Source organism: Penicillium concentricum, assembly GCF_028827145.1.
Source record: "Penicillium concentricum strain IBT 3081 chromosome Unknown utg000002l_segment0_segment0, whole genome shotgun sequence".
NCBI classification, from domain to species: domain Eukaryota; kingdom Fungi; phylum Ascomycota; class Eurotiomycetes; order Eurotiales; family Aspergillaceae; genus Penicillium; species Penicillium concentricum.
The window spans coordinates 3,901,358-3,922,408 of NW_026622755.1; the positions used below are offsets into that span (position 1 = coordinate 3,901,358).

Consider the following 21,051-nt stretch of genomic DNA (forward strand, 5'->3'; position numbering starts at 1 on the left):
TTGAGTTGGTTCCCTTGACTACCAGCACAGCCTCCGCTTCATTCTTGGAAGCTCGCTTCCTGCTATCCTTGTGACATTTTCACATCGAAATTTCACCAAACTTGGTTACTACCCTTACCCTGATAAGGCCCAGGCAACCAAATCAACTCACGCCCTGCTACTGGATGACACCAATACCACGTGCCAGTTGAACAAATTTCCATTGTCCATTGGACATCGACTCACACCGTCTTCCTTCACTCTGGCCTTTGCATCTTCTCACGCCTTCTCCCCATCTTTTCGCCGTCTCTTGAATCATCCTTGCTATATAACGTCTCATCCAAACCTCCCCATCATTTTTTCCATATACACGTCCCTCCTCGCCTATCTACCTTGCCACACTATCATCTCTCCTTTCCACTGGACCCCAAAGTGGTCTTTCTCGGTCATGACTTGATGTACATTTATTATACCCAATTTCCTATAGGATCATTGACTGATACCGTTCATTACTTATTTATACATCCAATCTTCCAAGGGTTCATTCATTCATTTTTTTTTTTTTTACATGAGCGAAACAGCAAGCTCCGAACCACTCAACTGCTACAAATTACCGAGTTATCCAAAAGCTCCAACCTTCGAAGGGTTGAGAAACGCGGCATAGAAGAAAACCAAGAGCGAGGGTTGCATTGAGCTTTCGCGAATGGCGAGGAACCTTGAATCCTAAGGCAATGCTCAACCACCACTTCTTTAAAGGTGTTTTATACTGAGTCTATATCTGGATAAGCTTCGGAACCAGCCGGCAGACGAGATTAGTTATATACACAGGCAGCTAGCTCCCCTGAGGTGTGAATCCCCAACGTCCCATGACTGCACGGGGTTTCACCTGGATACCTAATTTCAGGAATGGGCACAACTTAATAATGATGCATACTGTACGCAGTATCTCTCAACAGCTAGCCCGACACCCAGGCTTCCACGGCACCATCTCGGCCCTCACAACAGTCTCCAACCCACCAGCCAACTCTCCAGCACCTCCAACTCCAAGCTCGTCACCCTCCACTTCCTCCCCCCACGGCAAGGCATCAACATCAACCTCCCACCCGAGCAAACACCGCAGTATAACCCCCGCGCCTGCCTTGCTCATAACAACATTCATCTCCTTACATCGCTCATCACAAACACACTCCACACAGCCCTGCGGCGAAAGACAAGAACAAGCCTCGATGCGCGCAACCGCCCGCCGGAGAAGCAACCCAATAAACTCAAACGCCTTATTAGCAATCCCAGACCCACATGACCCACCCTTCGCATCGTAGAAGGTAAGCCGGGCGGGCCTCTGCCGCGAAGGCGGTTTAAGCTTTTCCTCGAACTCACTGGGTACGTTCGCGCGACGCAGCGACCGGCCGAGCTCTTTCTTCGCGACCTTGCATTCTGTGCGGACGTCACCGGGCGAGGAGACGACGAAGGAAGGCAGGAGGGAGAGGACGGCATGTTCAGCGGCGTGAATGGCCGCGGCGATATTTAGCCGGTGCGATTGCAGCATGTCGATAGCACGCGTTGGGACATCGAGCCACATGCCCTTCGTAAGACGGTCGATTGGCGGGTTATCGACGGCGACGGCGTCGAGGACGCGACCGCGCTTGTCGACTTTGAAAAACCCGTACACTACAGCGTGGATTTTGATTGCGCCGAAGAAGGCGCTCGAGGCTGAGGGATCGTTGCTGACTACACGCATTGCTTCGGTTTCTATGGGGTCGATGTCGGTAAAGTCGCGTTGCATGGTGTTCCAGTCGACGTGGACGCGGACGACGCGTGCTAGGAAGGATTCGGTGTTTAGTTCTTTGACGAGGTAGGTTGTGCCTTGGTGGAGGAAGATGCCGCCTTCGTAGATTGTGAAGAAGGCGCGCGAGGCTTCGACTTCTTCTAGTACTATGTTGCGGTTGTTGGTTATGTCTATGACGGCGAAGTGTTGGTCTTCTGTGTCGCGGATTGAGACGCTGCGGGAGGGTTGTGGGCGGAAGCGTGGATGGCAGTGGTAGAAGCCGAGTTGATCTTTTATGAGACGAGTTGGGGCCAGGGCAAGGAGCTGTTGCCCGAAGTAGACGCTGTCTTCTTCGGGCCGGATAGGCATTTCAAATGCGGCGCATTGGACGTGACCTTCGAGGATGAGCTCGTTGGATAGATCGATCTGCAGCTCGCAATTAGGCCGTGTGAATATTTCATCTGGATTCTGCATGTAGTGTTGGTCGGTTGGGTATCTGTCCCCGACTAGGACGGAGAGGGAGTCTTTGTTACGTCGACCAGCGCGGCCGCTTTGTTGGCGTAGATTGGAGATCGAGTATGGGAAGCCCATGGTGATGACTGCATCTAGAGAGCCAATATCAACGCCCAGTTCCAGAGCGTTGGTAGCCACGATCCCCATCAATTTCCCCTCGAACATTTCCTTTTCGATTTGGCGTCGATCTTGAGGGCTATATCCGCCTCGGTAGCCCATTACTAGCTTGCCGATCTCTGTTCGTTCGAGTCTATCAAACTCGGCGCGCACGCCTTGTAAGAGAATCTCGCATAGCTTTCGGATTCGGCAGAAGGCTATGACTCTCACGCCCCTGAGGATCAGCTGGCAAAATAGCCTGGCAGTCTCAGTGACAGTGTCAGCACGCCCGGAGGTAGGATCTTTGGGGTCTTTGAATGGCGTATTCCAGCAAACAAACTCCTTGCGGCCAGAGGGAGATCCATCAAAATCGATGAGTTTCACATCCTGCACCCCAAAGACGGACTTCATGTGATCCTCCGGGTTTGCAACGGTAGCAGAGCAAGATATGAACTTGACATGTCGATTACCCACCGCGGCACAGATCCTGCGGAGGCGTCGCATGATAAAAGCGACATGAGACCCGAACAGGCCGTTGTAGACGTGCAGTTCGTCGACAACAACGAACTTCAGATTCTTCAAAAAGGTGCGCCAGGAACTCTCCTGTGGCAGAATTGTAATATGAAGCATGTCGGGATTGGTAAAAATGATCCGCGCCTCGTCACGAATCAAGTTCCGGCTCCCCATTGGCGTGTCCCCGTCAAAGGTTTCAACCATTGTGTGTTGCAGCCCGTTCATATACTGAAGTAGATCCATCATGCTGCGGCGCTGATCTTGTGCCAGAGCTTTCGTGGGGAAGATATACATTCCCCTGCTTTCAGGATCCTTTTCTAGCTCGTGCAGCATTGGGACTTGATAGATAAGGGATTTTCCTGAGCTCGTCGATGTCGAGACAATCACATTATGGCCCTCGTATAGGTGGTTGATTGCCTCTGTTTGATGAGCGTACATTTGGGTAATTCCTTTCGTGTTATACAGAGCATTGACAAGGTCCTGCGAGAGCTGGAATGTCAAGTCTCCGTAGACAGCAGACTGTGCGTCGAATACTCGGTGGCCTTCCGGCACAATTTGTGCATGGTACCAATCCATCTCTCGAATCTCTGCAATGATTTCCCCAATGGACTTTCGCTCCTTGGGAATTGTTGCTGGCGGTTTCGCCGTAAGAGGGGTGTCTGTCCCACTGTTTGGAGGGTTGGGCAGGAAAGCATTCTTCTCTTGTTCAAGAGAATCCACTGGATCAATATTTTTGTCCTCACATTGCACCAAAAACGCATTCATAGCGTCCGAGAACTTGGCATTTCGTTTCTCAATCAAACCCAGCATCTGCTTTTGGCTGTAGACGGGCATTTTCAGATCCTCTTCTTTCATCCGACGCATCGGTTTCATAGGCTCCCCAGTCTTCGGGTGTAGCACTTCCCGCTTCAGATCACCATCCACAAACTCAAATAGCAGAACTTGCTTTGTGTCGTCTGCAAAGTGAAGATCGCCACTTCTGGCGCTTTCAGCGTCCATGTCTGCCCCAAATGCCAGGCTAGATCGCTTGTGTAACCCATATTGAGATATCTCTTCATCTTCAGCAGTCATTACTTCCAGCTTGGCTTCGTCCACATATTCGAAGCGGACCGCTCCGGGAACCATGACTTTCACACGTGCGACATCCTCAACGGTGAGTTCTCGCCCTTGACCTAGTTGAGCTTGTACTGCTTTTTTTATGTTTTCAAATGTGGTGGCAAAGTGCTTTCGCGTGCAGCAAAATGTATAAACGAGATTCAAGGCGCGATGGGTTTGCGAGAGGCGCTTAAAGGCATCTGGCAACGGCGCAGATGGGGTTCGCTTCGAGGGCTTCGGCGGCTTTGAGGTAACTTTCTTTCCTTTGCCCGTTTTTTGGGCAGTTGTAATTTTGATAGATTCAGTTACATTCACATCAGATTCATTGAGAGGAGGATTGGTTGTAGTTGAGGGTGTTTGATCGGCAGGGTCTTGGGGCGACGCGTTCGGGGGTGGAGGCACATCCGACTCGAGGCCGCGATCGCCTTCATGACTTCTTTTCCGTTTTAATGACGAGGCTTGCAGTGGTATTGACAAGGAGCCGGTCATCTCGAAGCCCCATAGTGCTCTATGTTGGAGTTGAAGTTGATAAAAGTCCGAATTGACGGGAAACGCGAGGTCACGTGCACCATTATCGCCTAAAATGGCCATCCGTTCCAAGGTTCTACAGTTGGTCAATGCTCAGTCTTTCTATATAAGCTTAATTGGTTATGCTTAACTTATCCTTGACATTTCTTGATAAATATCAGTCTGTATTATGCGATAATCTCCACAAAGCTCACGCTAGCTCAGGCTAGTTCTGCCTCAATCAAACTCTCTGAAACGCCCGGATAGGTGTAGATGTTGACTACCTTCAATCCAGCTTGGGCCAGAATATCTCTCCAATCAGCCTCCGTTCTTTCTCCCACAGCAAAATGCGCTAACATCATCATATCCATATTGGTCGCTGCGAGTGTAGGTTTTTCTTCCTTAATCACAATCTCGTTGAACAAGACCCGTGAATAACCCTTCTTTAAAGCAGGCACAAGATTCTTCAGGATCTTGACACCATCTTCTTCACTCCAATCGTGGAGAATAGAATGAAGAGAGTATGCGCATGCGCCCTTGATAGGCTGCGGCGTAAAAAAGTCGTGAGCTTGCACTTCAAAAGCTCGCTCTGTACCACTAGCTACCACACCTGCAATGACAGGCTCTCGGTCCTGGAGCACAATCCTACCCGAGCAAGGGCTATACTGTGCGGCAAAGGTAGCCACATCGTGACCCTTTCCGCCACCAACGTCGACGAGGAGGACATCGCTAATAGAAGCATCGAAGCCTGTTCTTAATCGCTCAGCCACGGGGTAGAACTCATGCCAGTCTGGCTTACCCGCGCGGTACGCGCTCATGAAAGAGTCGAAATGCTGGAGGTGCGGTGGTGTCGCGACAAGCCATTCAAAGAATGGGAGGTTTGTTTTGTGCGCCTCTTGAAATGGGCCATCAGTTCCACCCAGAGTTGGGGAATTATATTCGGATTTCTTGAGATATTCTGGGAATCCATTAAATATAGGGCGCGTCACATCGTAGCAGAAACTGATGCTGTGTTGATAGTTCTCCTCCGCGAGACCGTTGCTCATTTGCGTGGCATGGAACGTCCCATTGTAGAATGACACGAGGTTCATCGCTACTAGATGTCTCGTTAGGCGTTGCAGGAGAGCACCATCGATCTGAGTCTTCTGGGAAAAGGCTTTCGGGGTGATTCCCCCATCTCCTGCATCTTTGAGGTGTTGGAAAAGCTTGACATCGACGGCCATACGGATAATGGCGCTTTGAGCTGGCTATCATAACCTCCAATTAGCATTTTGAGCAAGATAGGCTTTCAAAGAGGTTACAGTTGCTCACTTCTGCCCAGAAGGTTCGCTGGACGAACTCGCTTGGGATCTCCAATGCTGCAATCAGCGCGCGGCTTTGGTCAATCAGATCTTCTCTTGAGCCGGTTTCGTTCTTGTCGAATGCCGCGCGTGAAGTGGCAATTTCATCTAGAATGGCAGAGACAGATGGAGAGGCCATGATGATATTTGGCGTTGAGAGTGTGATAATTGATTCCCAAGCTACAAAGAGGTGTCAAGTCTCTTCAAGAGAAAATGATGCGGATCTATTTGCCCCTCCCCCTCCCTATTCCGATCCCGTTTTCCCAGATTTAGTCTGGGGCTAGTACGAGGTTAAGGGCACGGGTGAGGTTCTGAGCCATTCATCCGTGGACCCTCTGTACATCAAGTCGTGACTGCGTTTGGCCCTATTTAATTGGTCATCGTCGCTCATGGGTCCATATATTGTACATGGATGTTAGCTACATGAACAAGCTACGGTCGAATCATCCAAGATCTGCAATACTAGTATACTAGTCGATACACACACATCGGCTAGTACTACAATATACTAGGCTAGATCAATTTATCCATGGATTCTTTCGAGTTTTAGCTCAGTTACTCGACTAATTTGCCGCACATAAATGTTTCAACTCCACTTGGAGGTAAACAAAAATTAGATATATCGAATCGATGTTCACAAATCAATGGCACAAGCTCTTCAATCGATAGACTGGCTTCTGCCAATCGAGCCTTCATCCAGATTTTTACATCGAAATTTGTTAAGTATTCATTGCAATGACCTGGAAATGGCAGAAACAAAACGTTATCTGAATTTCTGCTAACCTGATGTCAAATATCATACGACGAAGTCATAGCCCTTCTCTGGGATTTTGGATTCTTAATACAAGCCCTCTGCTCCCGCTCTTATATGATCGTGAATATTTCGAATTTCCAACTCAAGCTCCAGGGTCATTCAATGATGAGCTCAAAAGCCGCAAATAACACTGTCTGGGTTGATGAGTTAATTTGTCCACCGCTTGGTACGAACTGAGAGTGCCCGGTACACTTTGCAACTCAAAGTTCCACAAAAGAAGCACAAGAACAATCTTCAGTTCGAGGTACGCCATACGTCTCCCAAAGCACCCTCTTGGCCCCAGACCAAACGTAAGAAGTGGACCTGACGTAGAGTCGAAAGACTCTTTGCCGTCTTCCTTGGTAATCCACCGTTCGGGCTTAAATATATTTGAATCTGCTGGATCCCACGAGCCAATCCGCCCATTCGCCTCCTGGCAGCTCTTGCTGCGACGATCTTCGGGGATTTTGCCAATCGGAGGCTCGATGAAGTCAGGACCATTTCCCATGAGGAACACATTTGTGCCTTTAGGGATATGATGTCCAAGAACGACAGTATCAACCATCGCTGTGCGCGTTACCCCCGATGCTGTCATGGATTTCCGGATAATCTCCTCTTGTGTAGCGTCAAGGTATGTGATACGAGCTTTGGAGATCTCCTCGGCGGTTGGTTGACGGCGTTCTGCAATAGCTGCGGGGAACCCGCTACGAAGTGCTTCGCGAAGTTTCTTTTGTATCTCCTGGTGATCGGAAAGTAACTTGAGACCCCATGTTGCCGTCGTGGAGGTCGTATCGTGACCGGCAATTAGCAGACCAAAAAGCTTCATCTTTATTTAGCGATGCATTCCAAAGTCAAAGAATAAGAGTGGTGATCACCTCGTCAAATATTGTTCTCGTGTTGTAGGAGGGTTCTCGATTCTCTTTCTTCGCGGCAGCGAGTTCACGGCGCAGGATATCATCCATGGCGCATCTGGCAACATGCTCCTCTTTTGTACCCGAAGAGAATCTCGCCTTCGCCTTCTCAAGCTCAGTAGCAATCATGGTCTCCTTGGCTGCTCTTGCCCTGCGCATGTAGGGCAGCTGACTCATGAACCAAAATGTCAATTTTGGTATTGGTGATAACACCACAGGCTCCAGGCTTTCCGTGAGTGTGAGAATCGAGTTTGGGGCGTCTGGTATCGGGGCCTCCGGAAAGACTGCAGGCTCGTCGATGTTAGTGGAGGATGTGGTGTTGATGCTTGCGGTTTCGGTAAGGAGCTGTCGTTGCGCGTTGATGACGCTGTCCTTTGGATCGAGAGGAAATGTAACAGCCCAGATAGCATCTAGCGCTGCTTTGTAGAAATCTTCCGATGCGGAAAAGGGGTGGCCATTTGCCAATCGAGCTTTTTCTGTCCAAACATTGACGAGTGAGGTGAAAGCCTCATAGATTCGGGGCGCCGAAACCTGCTCCAATCAGTATGCAATCATTCCAATTTGAACAGGAGAAACACAAACCTCGTTTAAAAAGGCCGGGGTCATCAAATCTTGGATCAATCTCCGATGCGCCTTAAATTGAGGGTTTGTCGTTTTCATAGAGATATGGTGATCCGGTGTCAAGCCTCTGAAAATGTTTCCGAAATGGTCACTCCGATCAAACTCCTTGGTCCTGCGTAGCAGAATATCCTGGCTCTCTCTGAATTCGGTGAGAATGACCCATGGCTTCGTGAGAGGGTTCGCAAAGATTTGAATGATAGGCGAGTTCAACTTCTTAGCTTGTAAAGGCAGCCAACTCAATTTCTCTCCAGTCTTTTTTCCATGTTCGATCAAGGCAGGTAGATCCCCTAACACATTATTCGTGGCTTCTCGGTTGTAGGGAATGCCTGGTATTGGACGAGGCAAAATCCACCTGTACCCCAGGTAGAGGACAGACAAGAAAGCCCCTAAAGCGAGACTGGCGAGCAAAGGAGTCATTTTAATAGATGAGAATAAAATTGAAGATCTATAAGGGGGAAAAGAGAAATGCTGAAGAGTGGCACAAAGGGCCATTTAAGATAATACCTAACTCATGAAATATCTAATAATGGACATAAACACGCCTTCTTGTACATTGAAATTGCATAAACGTAACTTCCAGTGAGTGATAATGTGGGTTATGGGTAGGTCAAGCACTATACTTTCCTTAAAAACAGTGAGGTCGATATCATCCGACGGTGCAACAATTCCTCCGCCACAAAAGTTAGAAGTCAAGCTAACATTAGTTTGATAATTAATAATTACTCCGGGTTTCTTCAGTTCAAGATGCAAGTAACGTCGTTTAGAAACACTGGGAAAACACATCAGCTGGGCGCCGACTGCCGACTACCGAGCACCGACCCGTCTTGTCAAGATAGTTATACTAGTTATTTATTACGGAGTACGGCGTGCCCTTCGTCTGATAAGATGGAATAGTATTAAAACAAATTATCTTTGAGCCGGCGGGTGAATTTCACTCCGACACATGTGGATTGGCTCGGTTTGTCCTTATATAGTTTTGTTTTGCGGCTACCTGACTATGCACTGAACGGCGAACTAGATGTAATTCGTGGGTTTTTTATCTTGTGTCCTAAGGAACATTAGTCTTGTTCCTAGGCGTTCATTCTCAAATACTAATACAAGGTCGTGAAGGCTGGATGTCTCATATCCAGAAATAACAGGTAAAGAGACCGAAGAGACATATCTTTTCCTTTTTGTAGAAGACGACAATTATTTCACTGTTCTCCACATGCCTTGAAAATAATCGAACATTTGCTTCAGCTCGTTCTGTTGAGGATTTGGATTATTCATCAAAGTAATCCTCTGTGTCCAATACGGATCATTGGCTGGCAAGGATGCCATGTAAAGGTATAACGCACTGCCTAATTGCTTTGCGGCGTCGTCGTCAAGCTCGATAAGGTTTCTATCACTGCCCTTGATGTTGATGCGGATGAACGTATTTGTCGTTCGTGTCATAAACATCATACGCTCGGGCTTTTGCAACGTCCCGTCAGTGCCGTCCCAGAGATAATTACCACTGGCAAAATCGTTCCATGCACCCTTCGTGAGCGTATCATCAAGGTAGAAGATCGGGCTTCCGATAAACCCAGGTCCATCGAGTGTGCCGGATCGGAAGCCAATATAACATAGCTTTGAACCGTATCGAGCTTGGAGCGCAAGGAAGAATCCGAACAATTTAACTTCGAGCGGCACACCCTCGGGAATATATTCAAATGAAGAATTTCGAGACCCCTTGAAATTGGCCCAAAAGGCATCAATTTGCTGATCCATATCGTTTGTCGAATTGAGCTGCTTGAAGGGTGAGGTGATATACAGAGCTCTGAGCCCAGACTCTTTTGCCAACCCAACGAGAGTTAAAGCTTGCTTTCGATCAAAATCACCGTAAAATATGATATAATTGAAAACTTCATAGCCATTGGCAGCCATGGCCTGGTTCGCTGCGCGTATTGATTTCAGGCAACTTTTGATATTTCCGTCTGTCATTGAACGGCCATCTCCGGCCTTCTGGGCCCGCCGGACCAACAAGAGAGCTATCTTTCCCACGTCTGCTAGCTTGGGTAGCTTCGACTTCCCTTGTTCTGTGGGTAACTTCGGCTTCCCTTGTCCTGGAGGTAGCTTCGGCTTCCCTTGCTCCGTCAGAGAAAGATATCGATTTATCCAATATTTTGCTGCGTATGCCTGAGAAGCGTAGGGATATCCCCCTGTTGGAGTGTCACCGGCTGGTGCAGTTTGAAGCTGCGAATCATTGAGGTAATCTCTTAGAGATTGAAAGATTTGGTCCTGCGCTTCGGGGTTTTGCTCAAAAACACGGGCTATACACTTGGTCGCATTGTCCTTTGAATCGCCGCCTCTTGGAATATCGACAATAGCCTTTTGCGAACAATAAAAGTAAAGAAGGTCCTGCTGTTCCACAGTAGCCGGCTGCGAGGCCTTGCCAATATTGATACGTATAATCTGACCAGCGTTGCCGGTTAAAAGGGAGCAGATGAGCGCATGGTACGCTTCTCCGTTTTGACCTTTTTCCACATCAAACGTAAACGACGTTCCTGTATAGGGGGTCTGAACGTTCACGTATTCGGCTGGTAAATGATATGAGGCAAAGCCAGATTGATACAACGGTTCATTTACGGCATCTCGGTAGGTCTTTTTTGGGTGTTGGGGATTAGGACGAAAATCGAGCATCATAGTCCGTACTCCATAGCAAACGCATATTGGACAATCCTCGGCACTAGTTTTCTTGCGGACAATGTTGACGGGAGTCTGACTATAATCATAGAATTTGTATGTTGGTTTCAAAAACTTTGCTGCTGGAAGTTTGCAATTGGGAGAAACTGGACCCAGGCGCTTTGGGTCGGTGTGAAAGCATCCAATTGGTGAAGACATAGTGGCTCTTTGGTTTGATGGTAAGAGATTAACAAAGCTAAGGGGCGAGCAGAGCGCCGTATTTTGGGTATAAATAGGCAAAATCTCTATGTCTATATGGTCTAGATGTATTAACGTGATTTATGCCCAATCGTAAATAGAGGTAGGAATAGTATGATGCAATGTTCTTCCTGTCCAAGAGTCCATCACCCTTGCACAGCAACAAAAGCTCCTTGGAGAACCAGCTATGTTAGTATCCACAGTGGCGGTGGCTGCAAACCTTTGCACGTTTGCATCGCTCTCCCTCTTGACTTGGATTGATCCATTCAATATCCCGCAGCTCATGTATTATAGATGACATAAAAGTGATGAGTCTAAATATAAGCCCATGGTCTAGTCGGTGGAAGGTGGAGCTGGCCTATCGCTGTTGTGGCAAAGGGGGAAACCCTCCGGGAAGAACCCCAAAGTGTATAGTGCTTAATTGTGAATTCTATATATAAATAGCGGTCTTGCGCGTTCTACTAAAGATTGGTCTCTTCCCTAGGTCTTCATTCTCAATGAAGAATATAAGGTCATAAAAGCTGAATATCTCATATTCAGGAACAACGGGATCAAATACGGTTTCCCCCATGAGATCAGTTCTTATGTTTAACAGTTTGACCCGGGGGTGCTATGGACATCAAAACTTACCATGTGGAATATACCAAATTACCTTACAGAGTAGTTAGTATAGGTTATAGGCAGGAATTATATTCGCTGCGGATGCTATGGCCCCTGTCATTGTCACCTGACCAAACAAAGAGCCCCTCACATATATAGTTGCGAGTCGCGACCCTCGGAGATATTTCTCGCATATTTTTCTCCTGTCCCTCTTTCCCATCTTGATCAACGGCAGCATGGACTTATTCTTCTCCGAACGTCTTGAATACCAAAGTTTTAACTCTCCTGAGGATGACGACTTCTTCCATTCTATCCAGAGTGATCCGGTGGCCTTCACGAACTCATGTGCATCACTTATACGACCTGTTAACCGCCAATTCACTGAAAACATCAGAAAACAACTCATTGAGAACTCACTGTTGTTTGTGGTTATCTACAGAACTGGTTATGAGCGCATCGGCACACTTTTCTTAAAGTCTGCAAGTCCAGATATGGCTCATCACCGTTGCTCAGAATTCGGTATCGATATAAAGAAGGAATATCAAAACCAGGGATATGGCACCGAGGCAATCAACTGGATGCTTGACTGGGCATTCAAGAATGCTGGTCTACACCGGGTGGAGTGCAACGTTTTTGGTTGGAACCCTCGCGCACAGAAGACTTATCATAAACTTGGCTTCCGGGAGGAGGGACGGAGAAGGGAGTGCTTGTTTAAGGACGATAAATGGTGGGATGAAGTGCATTTGGGTATTCTTAAGAAGGAATGGCAGCAAATCAGACAGTGAGAGGTCGCCTTGTTGTGATGCAGAGAAGTTATGCAGTAGTTGATACCTTGAAGTCAGACGGACCTAGTGCCGTTCTATTTATCAGCTAAAAGTCATACTATGTCCTTCATTATAGGCCCCGAACCAGAGCCTTCAAACTCCACGCGGACCAAAAGGCTACTATGATGGTTGTTCATTATTAGTGGAACTAATCGTGAACAACCATCATCTCCGGTGCCGATTAAGTTGGGGCATATTCTAACTTGGAAGGCAGTCGTGATGAAGCCCTTACTATCCTTCGCCAGAGGCATTCATCCCAATGTGGACGGTGAGTATTTCTGTCATTGCCTATCATTGATCATCAATCATCAATTTCTGCCTGAATATGATTGCACTCGCCCGTATGGAATTAATATGCTAATTTCTCAAGACCAGATTACTCGGCTTCTCGCCGCAACAGGATCTATCAAGCAGGATGGAGTACAACACTTCAAGCCCTCACCTCTTACCATGATGATGGCAGACCCGATCATGGAAGCAACCACTCGAGCCTGGTCAGTGCAATGTTTTCATCTACACTTCTAATCTCCTAGAAAGTTTTATTGACCATACTTAGCTTTGAGATTGAGCATCATGATGATGGTCCAAGTTGCTGTGTTTGGACGGTCTGAAAAGCAGTGGCGGGATCTTATTGCATCTGTGGGGCTGACAAATGTCAACTTCTATCAGCCTCCTGGAAGCGGCGAGGGTATTGTTGAAGCTATAAAATGATTCGACGGCATGAGCTCTAGCACCGGCTTGAATTGGAGTGGCAGGAGGGTCAGTCAGCAGCTGGATAGCCACGAGTGGCTACCTAAGATATACAATTATGGCAGATACAAGAATTGTATAGTCATAATACTTTTTTTTTTTGGCTCTGTAGTGCTACCCAGGCAAGCATCGGTCCTACAGTGCGAAATTAATCCTTCTCGACGTTCATAACCTTAGGGCTTAGGGCCTAAGATATATCTATCTCTGATTGGGGATGAAAAATTCGTAGAAATGATTTAAGTCTTTGGGTAAGCATGTAAAGACTATGAATTGTCAAAAAAAAAAAAACAACCTGTGAGATGAGAACTGAACAAGGTTGAAATTCTGCGCCACCTGCCATGTGCCCAAAGTCCCTATTAATTAATTTAGGGATCCAGTACTCCGTACCGGCCTCATATCGCCATAATTATCCTCTGTGCGGGCGACTAAGTCAGCTGAATACGCGCCTATAGATAGGATTGGTACTCAGTTAATCCGAATTAAAAATTAAAAAGGCAATCGGAACCTGGGTGATTAGACTGTATACATCTACTCTCACCTGCATCCAAAGCTATATTAGAACCCCCACGAATGCCTAATCAAATTATCTTGATCCCCTGACTGGGTGCAAGATGTGCATTTTCATATCAAATCCGTTGGCTCTTCAGATATTGAATCCTCTACATCCCCTGTGGAAAAGTAATCCTTATCCCCAACATTCACTCTATCAATATTTGCTCTAAGCAACTCCGCAGACTTAAACATTTCTATTCAACTTCCAAACATCAGATATGAATTGGCCTCTAGCTGTATCAGACAATCCATCCCTCTTCAATGAGCGATACCAGGAAACTGAGTATCTCGACGAGCCCAGTGGGAGCCCTTTTTCGTACTCGCAATACTCCTTTCTCGCTGCGAACCCGAACATACTTCATCCAACACAAGGCCAAGCAGGAGTGAGCAATGCCAAGTACACCTCGCAATACTCTATCGCAGAGGGTACTGTAGGGACTAGCCAGCCCATGGCCTACACTGCCCCTATGCTTGGTCAGCCGCCGCCTCTTTCGCCGCAGCCTGCTCATTCTATGCAAAGTACACCACAATGCATGCCTAATCATGACACCCAGGCCAGGAGCCAGAGATCTCGAGCTTATCCTATACCTCACAAGGCCGAGTAAGTCACGATGATGAACCATATTTGGACACTTCCTTCATTTACTAACAGTCGTTTTCTTTCAGAGCGTCGGTAGAGCCGTTTCAATGTGAATGGAAGGGCTGTCGATCCACTAAATCGTTTGGTCGGTTACATGTCCTTTGGCGACACATTGAGACACAGCATCTCTTTCCCGGTGCTTACAACTGCCACAGAGAAGGGTGCGGTAGATCCTTTAATCGAAAGGATAATTTGGGAGAGCATGCTCTTCGAGTTCATGGGGAAAGGAAATTTTGAGTGCAGGTTGTGGTACTTGGACGTGGCTGAGGTAGGGCTAGGTGAGATGAGAAGAAAAAGAATACTCTATATTAGTGAAGCAATGCCATTAAACATTAACGAGATAAAGGTTACAATGAAAGCACCTTAGACCAGGGCATAGGTGCTTTATGGAATAGGAGATAACATGCTAGGCAAAGAAATGTTGAAAAAGATTCGATATTCACACAAGTGTATTAAAGATCGCTAATAATCTGCAATAACAACTCTGAGCCACGAGAGTGGCTCTTTTTTTTCTTTTTTGTGTTTTCTGTTTTCTTTATTTACATGTATCAACATGACCACATGTAGCTTAAATCTTCTCCAAGGTGTCCTTTAGCACATCATAGAGTTCCTGAGCGGACTTTTCGCCGCCAAGCTGTGTTGATTCGTTAGCATTATCATCAAACATTGTTGAGAATATGGAGACTTACCCGGAGAAGCAGGCTAACAACTTTCTCATCTTCCTTGCTGGCGAGATAAATATCCCGAGTGGCTGGGCGAGCACTCTTGGTATCGCCAAAGGGCATACTATGCCAAATCGCACTGTTCAACATAACACGCAAAGCACCATCGGCGCGCATAATCATGCGGCCAGATTTCTTTCCATTGGACTCCGTCTTGAGGTTAACCTTGAAGGTGCCAATACCACGTTCCTTCCATTTCTTGTCGTCAAAGTAGTACAGCTTTCCCTTGGCTGAGAACTTGGTGGTCTCATTTTCTTCGCCGGTTTCAACTGGATTTTCACGCTGGAATGAGTGACTGACCATATTTGGGATCCTGAGGGTGGGCTTCAAAAAGGGGTCCATACCAGTTTGTTCGTGGAAACGCTCGTCGGTCTTCTCGGCAACAAAGGTGCCATCGGGTTCACCCGCTGCTTCATTGTCACTCTCTTCGTTGTCGGATTGCTTTGCGCCGAGGGTCTTGTCATTGGATTCGCCAAAGGAAACGGGGGCATTAGGAGACGCGAAACTGGTCAGTTTACCAGCTGTTCCAGAGAAACTGGCAGGGGCGTTGGCAGATGCGAAACTGGTCAGTTTACCAGTTGTTCCAGAGAAAGCAGCGGGTGCATTGGGAGACGCGAAACTAGTCAGTTTACCAGATGGGGCAGAGAAAGGGCTGCCAAAGGCAGAGAAGCCAGATCCGAGGGCACCGAAACCAGTAGTGGAGGCACCGGTGGTTGCAAAAGGCGAAGCATCAGATGTCGATTTAGTTGCAGGAATTGCGAAAGGTGAGGGCGCGTTGGCAGACTGTCCGAACGCACTCGCAGTGAAAGTCTGTCAGAAGTAAGCGTTAGTGAAAGGTGGAAGGAAAAAGTTGGGGGAGTCGAGGCAGCAAACTCACCTGATCCACCTTAGCCTTGCGCTCCTCCGAATTGTCGCGAGGTCTCTTCTTCTCGGGTTGTCCTTCGGTAGTACGTTTTTCGTCCGATGAAGTTGCCTCATCCAAACCGAGAGCGGAGTCAGTCGCAGCGTGAGAATTTTGCGAGACATCATCTTCAAGCTGTTCTCGGCTCCGTTTCTTCTTGAGGATTTGTGAAGAATCATCTTCGTTTCCGCCGGCGGTCGTTTCAAGATTCTGTGGGTATTGAGAGTGGTTAGAACCAGTAATTTCAACCGTGGGTATGGGATAATCGGGGTGCGTTGAACTGAGGGGAGGAGGCGGAGAGGACAGGAATCCAGGTGAACAGTAGTCAGGCAGAGAGTCTTCAGATGAATGGTCTCCAATTGACTCAGGATCTTCATATATGTAGAATGAAGGGTCCTCATGTGCGTAATATTCAGATACAGCTTGTCCAGATGAAGGGTGTACGGGGGAATTGTGTGGAGGGGAAGGGTGTCCAGGGGAAGGGCTTCCAGATGGAAGAATGGGGTTTGCAGAAGGGCCGGTGACATGGGTTTTGGAGGATTCGCCTTCAGCGGATCTCGCAGTCGAGGAAGTCAAGGAGAACAGTCTACCGGGCAGCTTGATATCGATCTCAACAGGAATCGTCATATGGGTAATTTGCTCGGATCCACCAATTGAGACCTTGAGCTCAAGGACAAGGGGAAACTGGACCTTGGTCTCGGGAATAGTGTTCGCAGGTGTTGTGGCCGGTACATTGTTACTCACATTTTGAGTAGTGGCATCTTTGGGGATTCCGGCGTGGTTGGATTTGTCTTCCGTGGAAGCCTTTAGGTTATCCGGGGTACACTCCCGAGATCGCTTGGTTGGGGGGTTGTCGGTTGCTCCATCTGTGTTGTCGAGGGAGCGCTTTCGGTTTGGACGAGCAGGACCGTTGTTTTCGCCCACAGAGTCGAGATTGGTCTCCTTGAGCTGTTGTCGCACGGGGCGTTCGCCGCTGTCATTGTCGGATGGGGGCGACTGCGCGGTTACTGTAAGACGATATCGTCAGATCACATATACGTCGGAGAAAGCCGCGGCAAAGGGTATTGAAGATAAAAAGGAAAGCTGCAGGGCGGAACAAAGACGGATCGCTGGATTAACACGTACCTCTGTGTTCCATTTTCAGTTGCTCTGTTTCCGGAGCTTTGAAGTTGTTAGCGAAACTGCCCAACTATGTGGGGGATTTGAGGCTATGCGCCCAAGCAATGATGACATACCACCTGCCGAGGAGTTCTGCTCACGAGAGGCAGAAGTCATGGTGTCGCGTCCTGAGGACAAATTCAAAGATATTGGGTATTCCAGATATGTCGAAATTGAGTTAATCGGAGCTTCACAGGTCACGATAACCGCAGATGAACAGATCGGATCGATTGGGACCAGCCGAATCGACGAAGAACGGAAGACTTGAAGTTTGCGAACTTTGACAGAATAACAAGAGGATGGAAGGGTGAAAAGGTGAGAGAAGAAGGAAAAGCTAGCTTGCCGGTTCTTATAAGTTGACCGCCGGGTGCGGGGCCCAACAAACGGGTTCTGAATAGAGCATCAATGTAAATAGAAACAAAGCATATTGATCTAAAACAATCATCTATTGTTGCCTCGGTAGAACAATACACATAAATTCAATTCAAGTTTGGGATATACCGGTATCCGCGCTATTCTAATATCCAATGTTATTGAGGTTGCGCCGATGCCTATCAGAGGCATGTGACGGCGCATTTTCTCAACTTTCGAGCACAATATCATAGAGAGCTCTAACTGATGAAACAGAGACATCCAATCGCAATGTAGAACACAAACAGTGGGTACACTGCGATGCCGACTCGGTTCCGCACCACTCCCGAGCCTCCTAAGATGCTTACTCCAGCTGCTAAAGACCATGCGACTAACACAAGATATACCGGTATCCGTGCGATAGTAGGAAGACCCAGTGCACTCAGCATTGCGGCGATGACCAGGGGGAATAACGTATAGCCGATAATGCAAATCGACTGGAAGAAAGAACTAACAGACCACAATGTCAGTAAACAACGATTTTTGAGGGACGCTCCATATAACACTTACATCTTGCCACCAAGGAGCTTGATCTGGAGAGTCACGGCGGCTTCTCCGATCCAGACAAGACAGAAAACACCCGAGAAAACCACGGACGATTGGTCACCCTTTGCGACAGACAAGAACAAACTCAGGACCAGACAAAAGACAAGCGGTCCCCTAGAGTAAGCCATTCGTTAGTTTCTATGCTAAGTTTTCGTGTGTGGGATAGCTTACCAGAGATCCCAGTCCCGCAACCCATCGCTCATGCCGCCCTGCAGGACCACGTCGGCATCCGGCCAGCGTCCAACGAGTCCCCGGATGTTACCACCAAATCCAGACATTCCACCTTGCTCAGAATCAGCGGTGCCACTGCCTCCGCGCTGCATCATCCCTCCAAGCAAGTACTTCGGCCAAAGCACCTGGCGCATCTTCTCCCACACGGCAATCAAGTCGCGTGACAATGTGTCCCAAACACTCTCATCGATGGTATTCTGTGTCGCACGGCGATCTTCACCACCGATAGAGGATGTGAGGTAGTTTCCATAACCGGAGGCATTGCCTCGGTTGCTCGAGCTGGATTCGATGTTGCCTCGCAGAGGGGCCGTATCGGAGGTATCGCGCAGGGGGTCGTCAGCGTCGATAGCTAGAACCACACTGAATTAGGATCGTGCTGATACGCTAGTAGCCAAGAGGGGCGAACAAAATTACTCACCATCGTCGGCTTCGATCAAATCATCACCAAGGAGAGAATCATCATCATGGGGGTCACCATGGTGGTGGCTTTGGTGTACGGTAGCCATGGTTCGCGTAGTATGGTCGTGACGGTCGAAAGTCTAGCGCAAGAATGGCACTCCTTTAGTCCTCTCAGAGGCGAAGTAGACAGGAAAGGTCAAGGTAATCGAGGAGTATGAAAGCGAGTTGGTCGAGCTGTCCCGGAAAGGCTAGAGTGGCATTACGTACCAGGTCACGGGTAATGTTACCAGGCACGTTTTGTTTCACCTTTCACTTCTACAATGCACGTCTTATTATGAGCTTTCTGATTTATCCAAAAGTTTTCTTTATCTTCATATGTAAATTGAATGATCATCCAATGTCATTAATTTGACAATCACTTTTCCTCGGTACTGTCAACATACGGCTCTTCTTCCTGATACACATCGTACTTGTACTTGCTTCCGATATGATCAGCCCTGAGCTCTTTCTGTCCCTTGCCAAATACCTTCTCACGGGCTGTGAGAGGTGGTTCTGAAGGTTCTGGAAGCTCAGGATAAAGACCGCGCCGCCTCAGCTCGGGGATGAGCAGGTCAACCACCTCCTCAAAAGTGCCAGGCGTGGTAACATAGGCAAGATTGAACCCATCGAGGCCAGCCTCTCGGACCCAACGCTCCATCTCATCGGCAACAGTAGCAGGGCTTCCAATACCCACCGGACCAAGACCACCGATTGCAGCCCTCTCAGCAACCACACGAGGCGTCCAGCGCGGGATCTCCTTGCTGGTCGTGAGTAATGAGTCAAGTAAACTAGTGATTTTGTTTGCCTCCAACGAGTCTGCAGCCGTGATGTCTTGGTCCAATGGGATTTTGGAAATGTCAATGCCCGTCCATCCGCTGAAAAGAACCAGTCCTCCAATCACCGAGGCGTACTTCTTCAGCTCCTCGTACTTCGCCCACGCCTCTTCATCAGTCTCGCCTATAATGGGCGTGAAGGTACCAAAGAACTTAATGGACTGTGGGTCACGGCCTCGTTCTGCAGCCAGCTTGCGGATATTTGCAATCTTCGGCCGCAACACCTCTGGTGAATGGGCAGAGACAAAGATTGCCTCCGCGTGAGTTGAGGCAAATTCTGATCCTGCAGGTGAGGTCCCTGCCTGGAAAAGGAACGGTGTCCGCTGCGGAGAGGGGTCGACGATGTGCCGCGTACTCAATGAGAAGTACTTGCCCTTGTGGTTGATCTGGCGCACTTTATCCGGGTCTACGTACGTGTCTGCTTCGGGGTTGGGCGACAACGCATCCGGAGCCCAGGAACCCTCCCACAGTCTATACGTAACAATGGCCGAGTCAGTCTTCAACAGCATCACCCTAGCTGATCTATAGACATGTAACTCACTTATAGAGCACCCTCAAATACTCATCTGCTTGGCGGTACCGTTCGTCATGCTCAATGGGAGTATCCAAGCCAATGGCTTTGAAAGCCGCTTTCTTATATGAGGTCACAATGTTCCAACCCAGCCGGCCATTGGTCAAATGGTCCAGGGTTGAGAAGCGCTTAGCCAACAAAAAGGGCTGCTCGAATGAAGTCGAGGCCGTGATGCCAAACGCCAGATTCTTTGTCACTGCAGCCATTGCTGAAATGGGCTAACCAGAAAGTCAGACCCAGATCGGAAATCCTGTTTTTTGACACTCACGATAGTCGGGTCTGTCACTGGCCATTGCGCCGCGCGCCGAATACACTCGTCCAGTTTGCCCTCATAGGTATCATAACCTCCAGTTGTATCTGCCAGGAACAATGCGTTGATTCCACCGCGCTCCAACAGCTTCGCCAAGTCTATCCAGTACCCAAGTGTTCGCTTGGTCGCAGACTTGTCTTTGGGATTCTGTACAGCTGTCAGCGTTTTGGCCCTTCAACTTCGATTCCCATACCAACCCTCCATTGTCCAGGGGACAAGTGTCCCACGGTCGACATGTCAAAAGCATTAAGCAAGATTTGTTTCTTGCCATTGCCGGCCGAGCCATCCTTAGCTGCACTGTCTCCCATGATTCGCAGTTTTCGGGATAAAAGATGCTTCCTTTCTTGCGTTCAAGACTTCCGCAAGTTCAAAAAATATCTAGCGATGGTCTATAAGTGACCTCTCATGTCGCAAACCACTCCCAGGTACTATCCCCGCACCATCTTAGAATTTGCCCATCGCACACGCATCTTGCGCCATCGACAATCCGAAATAGGGGAATGGCAGACATCCGAGCCCTGGTGAATTCT

The 21,051-nt window shown here is 48.2% G+C and overlaps 10 protein-coding genes across 10 annotated transcripts; 3 read left to right on the plus strand and 7 right to left on the minus strand.

Annotated features, from left to right (window-relative positions):
- Window positions 1-928: 928 nt before the first annotated feature.
- On the minus strand, window positions 929-4,552 carry N7517_005110 (ATP-dependent 3'-5' DNA helicase; the record flags this gene model as incomplete). The annotated part of the gene is made up of 1 exon (XM_056722840.1): window positions 929-4,552. The coding sequence occupies one exon, from the start codon at window positions 4,550-4,552 to the stop codon at window positions 929-931; it is 3,624 nt and encodes a 1,207-aa protein (XP_056579090.1).
- Window positions 4,553-4,689: 137 nt separating this feature from the next.
- On the minus strand, window positions 4,690-5,947 carry N7517_005111 (uncharacterized protein; the record flags this gene model as incomplete). Its single annotated transcript, XM_056722841.1, has 2 exons — window positions 4,690-5,715; window positions 5,780-5,947. 2 exons carry the CDS (start codon window positions 5,945-5,947, stop codon window positions 4,690-4,692), a joined length of 1,194 nt encoding a protein of 397 aa, XP_056579091.1.
- Window positions 5,948-6,704: 757 nt separating this feature from the next.
- N7517_005112 (cytochrome P450) lies at window positions 6,705-8,550 on the minus strand (the record flags this gene model as incomplete). The annotated part of the gene is made up of 3 exons (XM_056722842.1): window positions 6,705-7,421; window positions 7,477-8,043; window positions 8,095-8,550. 3 exons carry the CDS (start codon window positions 8,548-8,550, stop codon window positions 6,705-6,707), a joined length of 1,740 nt encoding a protein of 579 aa, XP_056579092.1.
- Window positions 8,551-9,321: 771 nt separating this feature from the next.
- Window positions 9,322-10,995, minus strand: N7517_005113 (uncharacterized protein; the record flags this gene model as incomplete). Its single annotated transcript, XM_056722843.1, has 1 exon — window positions 9,322-10,995. The coding sequence occupies one exon, from the start codon at window positions 10,993-10,995 to the stop codon at window positions 9,322-9,324; it is 1,674 nt and encodes a 557-aa protein (XP_056579093.1).
- Window positions 10,996-11,870: 875 nt separating this feature from the next.
- On the plus strand, window positions 11,871-12,419 carry N7517_005114 (GNAT family N-acetyltransferase; the record flags this gene model as incomplete). The annotated part of the gene is made up of 1 exon (XM_056722844.1): window positions 11,871-12,419. One exon carries the CDS (start codon window positions 11,871-11,873, stop codon window positions 12,417-12,419), a length of 549 nt encoding a protein of 182 aa, XP_056579094.1.
- Window positions 12,420-12,717: 298 nt separating this feature from the next.
- Window positions 12,718-13,169, plus strand: N7517_005115 (O-methyltransferase family 2; the record flags this gene model as incomplete). The annotated part of the gene is made up of 3 exons (XM_056722845.1): window positions 12,718-12,726; window positions 12,834-12,963; window positions 13,015-13,169. The coding sequence occupies 3 exons, from the start codon at window positions 12,718-12,720 to the stop codon at window positions 13,167-13,169; spliced, it is 294 nt and encodes a 97-aa protein (XP_056579095.1).
- Window positions 13,170-13,978: 809 nt separating this feature from the next.
- Window positions 13,979-14,437, plus strand: N7517_005116 (uncharacterized protein; the record flags this gene model as incomplete). Its single annotated transcript, XM_056722846.1, has 2 exons — window positions 13,979-14,361; window positions 14,413-14,437. 2 exons carry the CDS (start codon window positions 13,979-13,981, stop codon window positions 14,435-14,437), a joined length of 408 nt encoding a protein of 135 aa, XP_056579096.1.
- Window positions 14,438-14,968: 531 nt separating this feature from the next.
- N7517_005117 (uncharacterized protein) lies at window positions 14,969-17,298 on the minus strand (the record flags this gene model as incomplete). Its single annotated transcript, XM_056722847.1, has 5 exons — window positions 14,969-15,034; window positions 15,090-15,932; window positions 16,000-17,030; window positions 17,149-17,172; window positions 17,259-17,298. The coding sequence occupies 5 exons, from the start codon at window positions 17,296-17,298 to the stop codon at window positions 14,969-14,971; spliced, it is 2,004 nt and encodes a 667-aa protein (XP_056579097.1).
- Window positions 17,299-17,792: 494 nt separating this feature from the next.
- N7517_005118 (Yip1 domain protein) lies at window positions 17,793-18,875 on the minus strand (the record flags this gene model as incomplete). The annotated part of the gene is made up of 4 exons (XM_056722848.1): window positions 17,793-18,042; window positions 18,103-18,252; window positions 18,310-18,718; window positions 18,788-18,875. 4 exons carry the CDS (start codon window positions 18,873-18,875, stop codon window positions 17,793-17,795), a joined length of 897 nt encoding a protein of 298 aa, XP_056579098.1.
- A 308-nt stretch (window positions 18,876-19,183) lies between these two features.
- Window positions 19,184-20,829, minus strand: N7517_005119 (xenobiotic compound monooxygenase, DszA family; the record flags this gene model as incomplete). Its single annotated transcript, XM_056722849.1, has 4 exons — window positions 19,184-20,111; window positions 20,182-20,429; window positions 20,480-20,668; window positions 20,719-20,829. 4 exons carry the CDS (start codon window positions 20,827-20,829, stop codon window positions 19,184-19,186), a joined length of 1,476 nt encoding a protein of 491 aa, XP_056579099.1.
- Window positions 20,830-21,051: the final 222 nt, after the last annotated feature.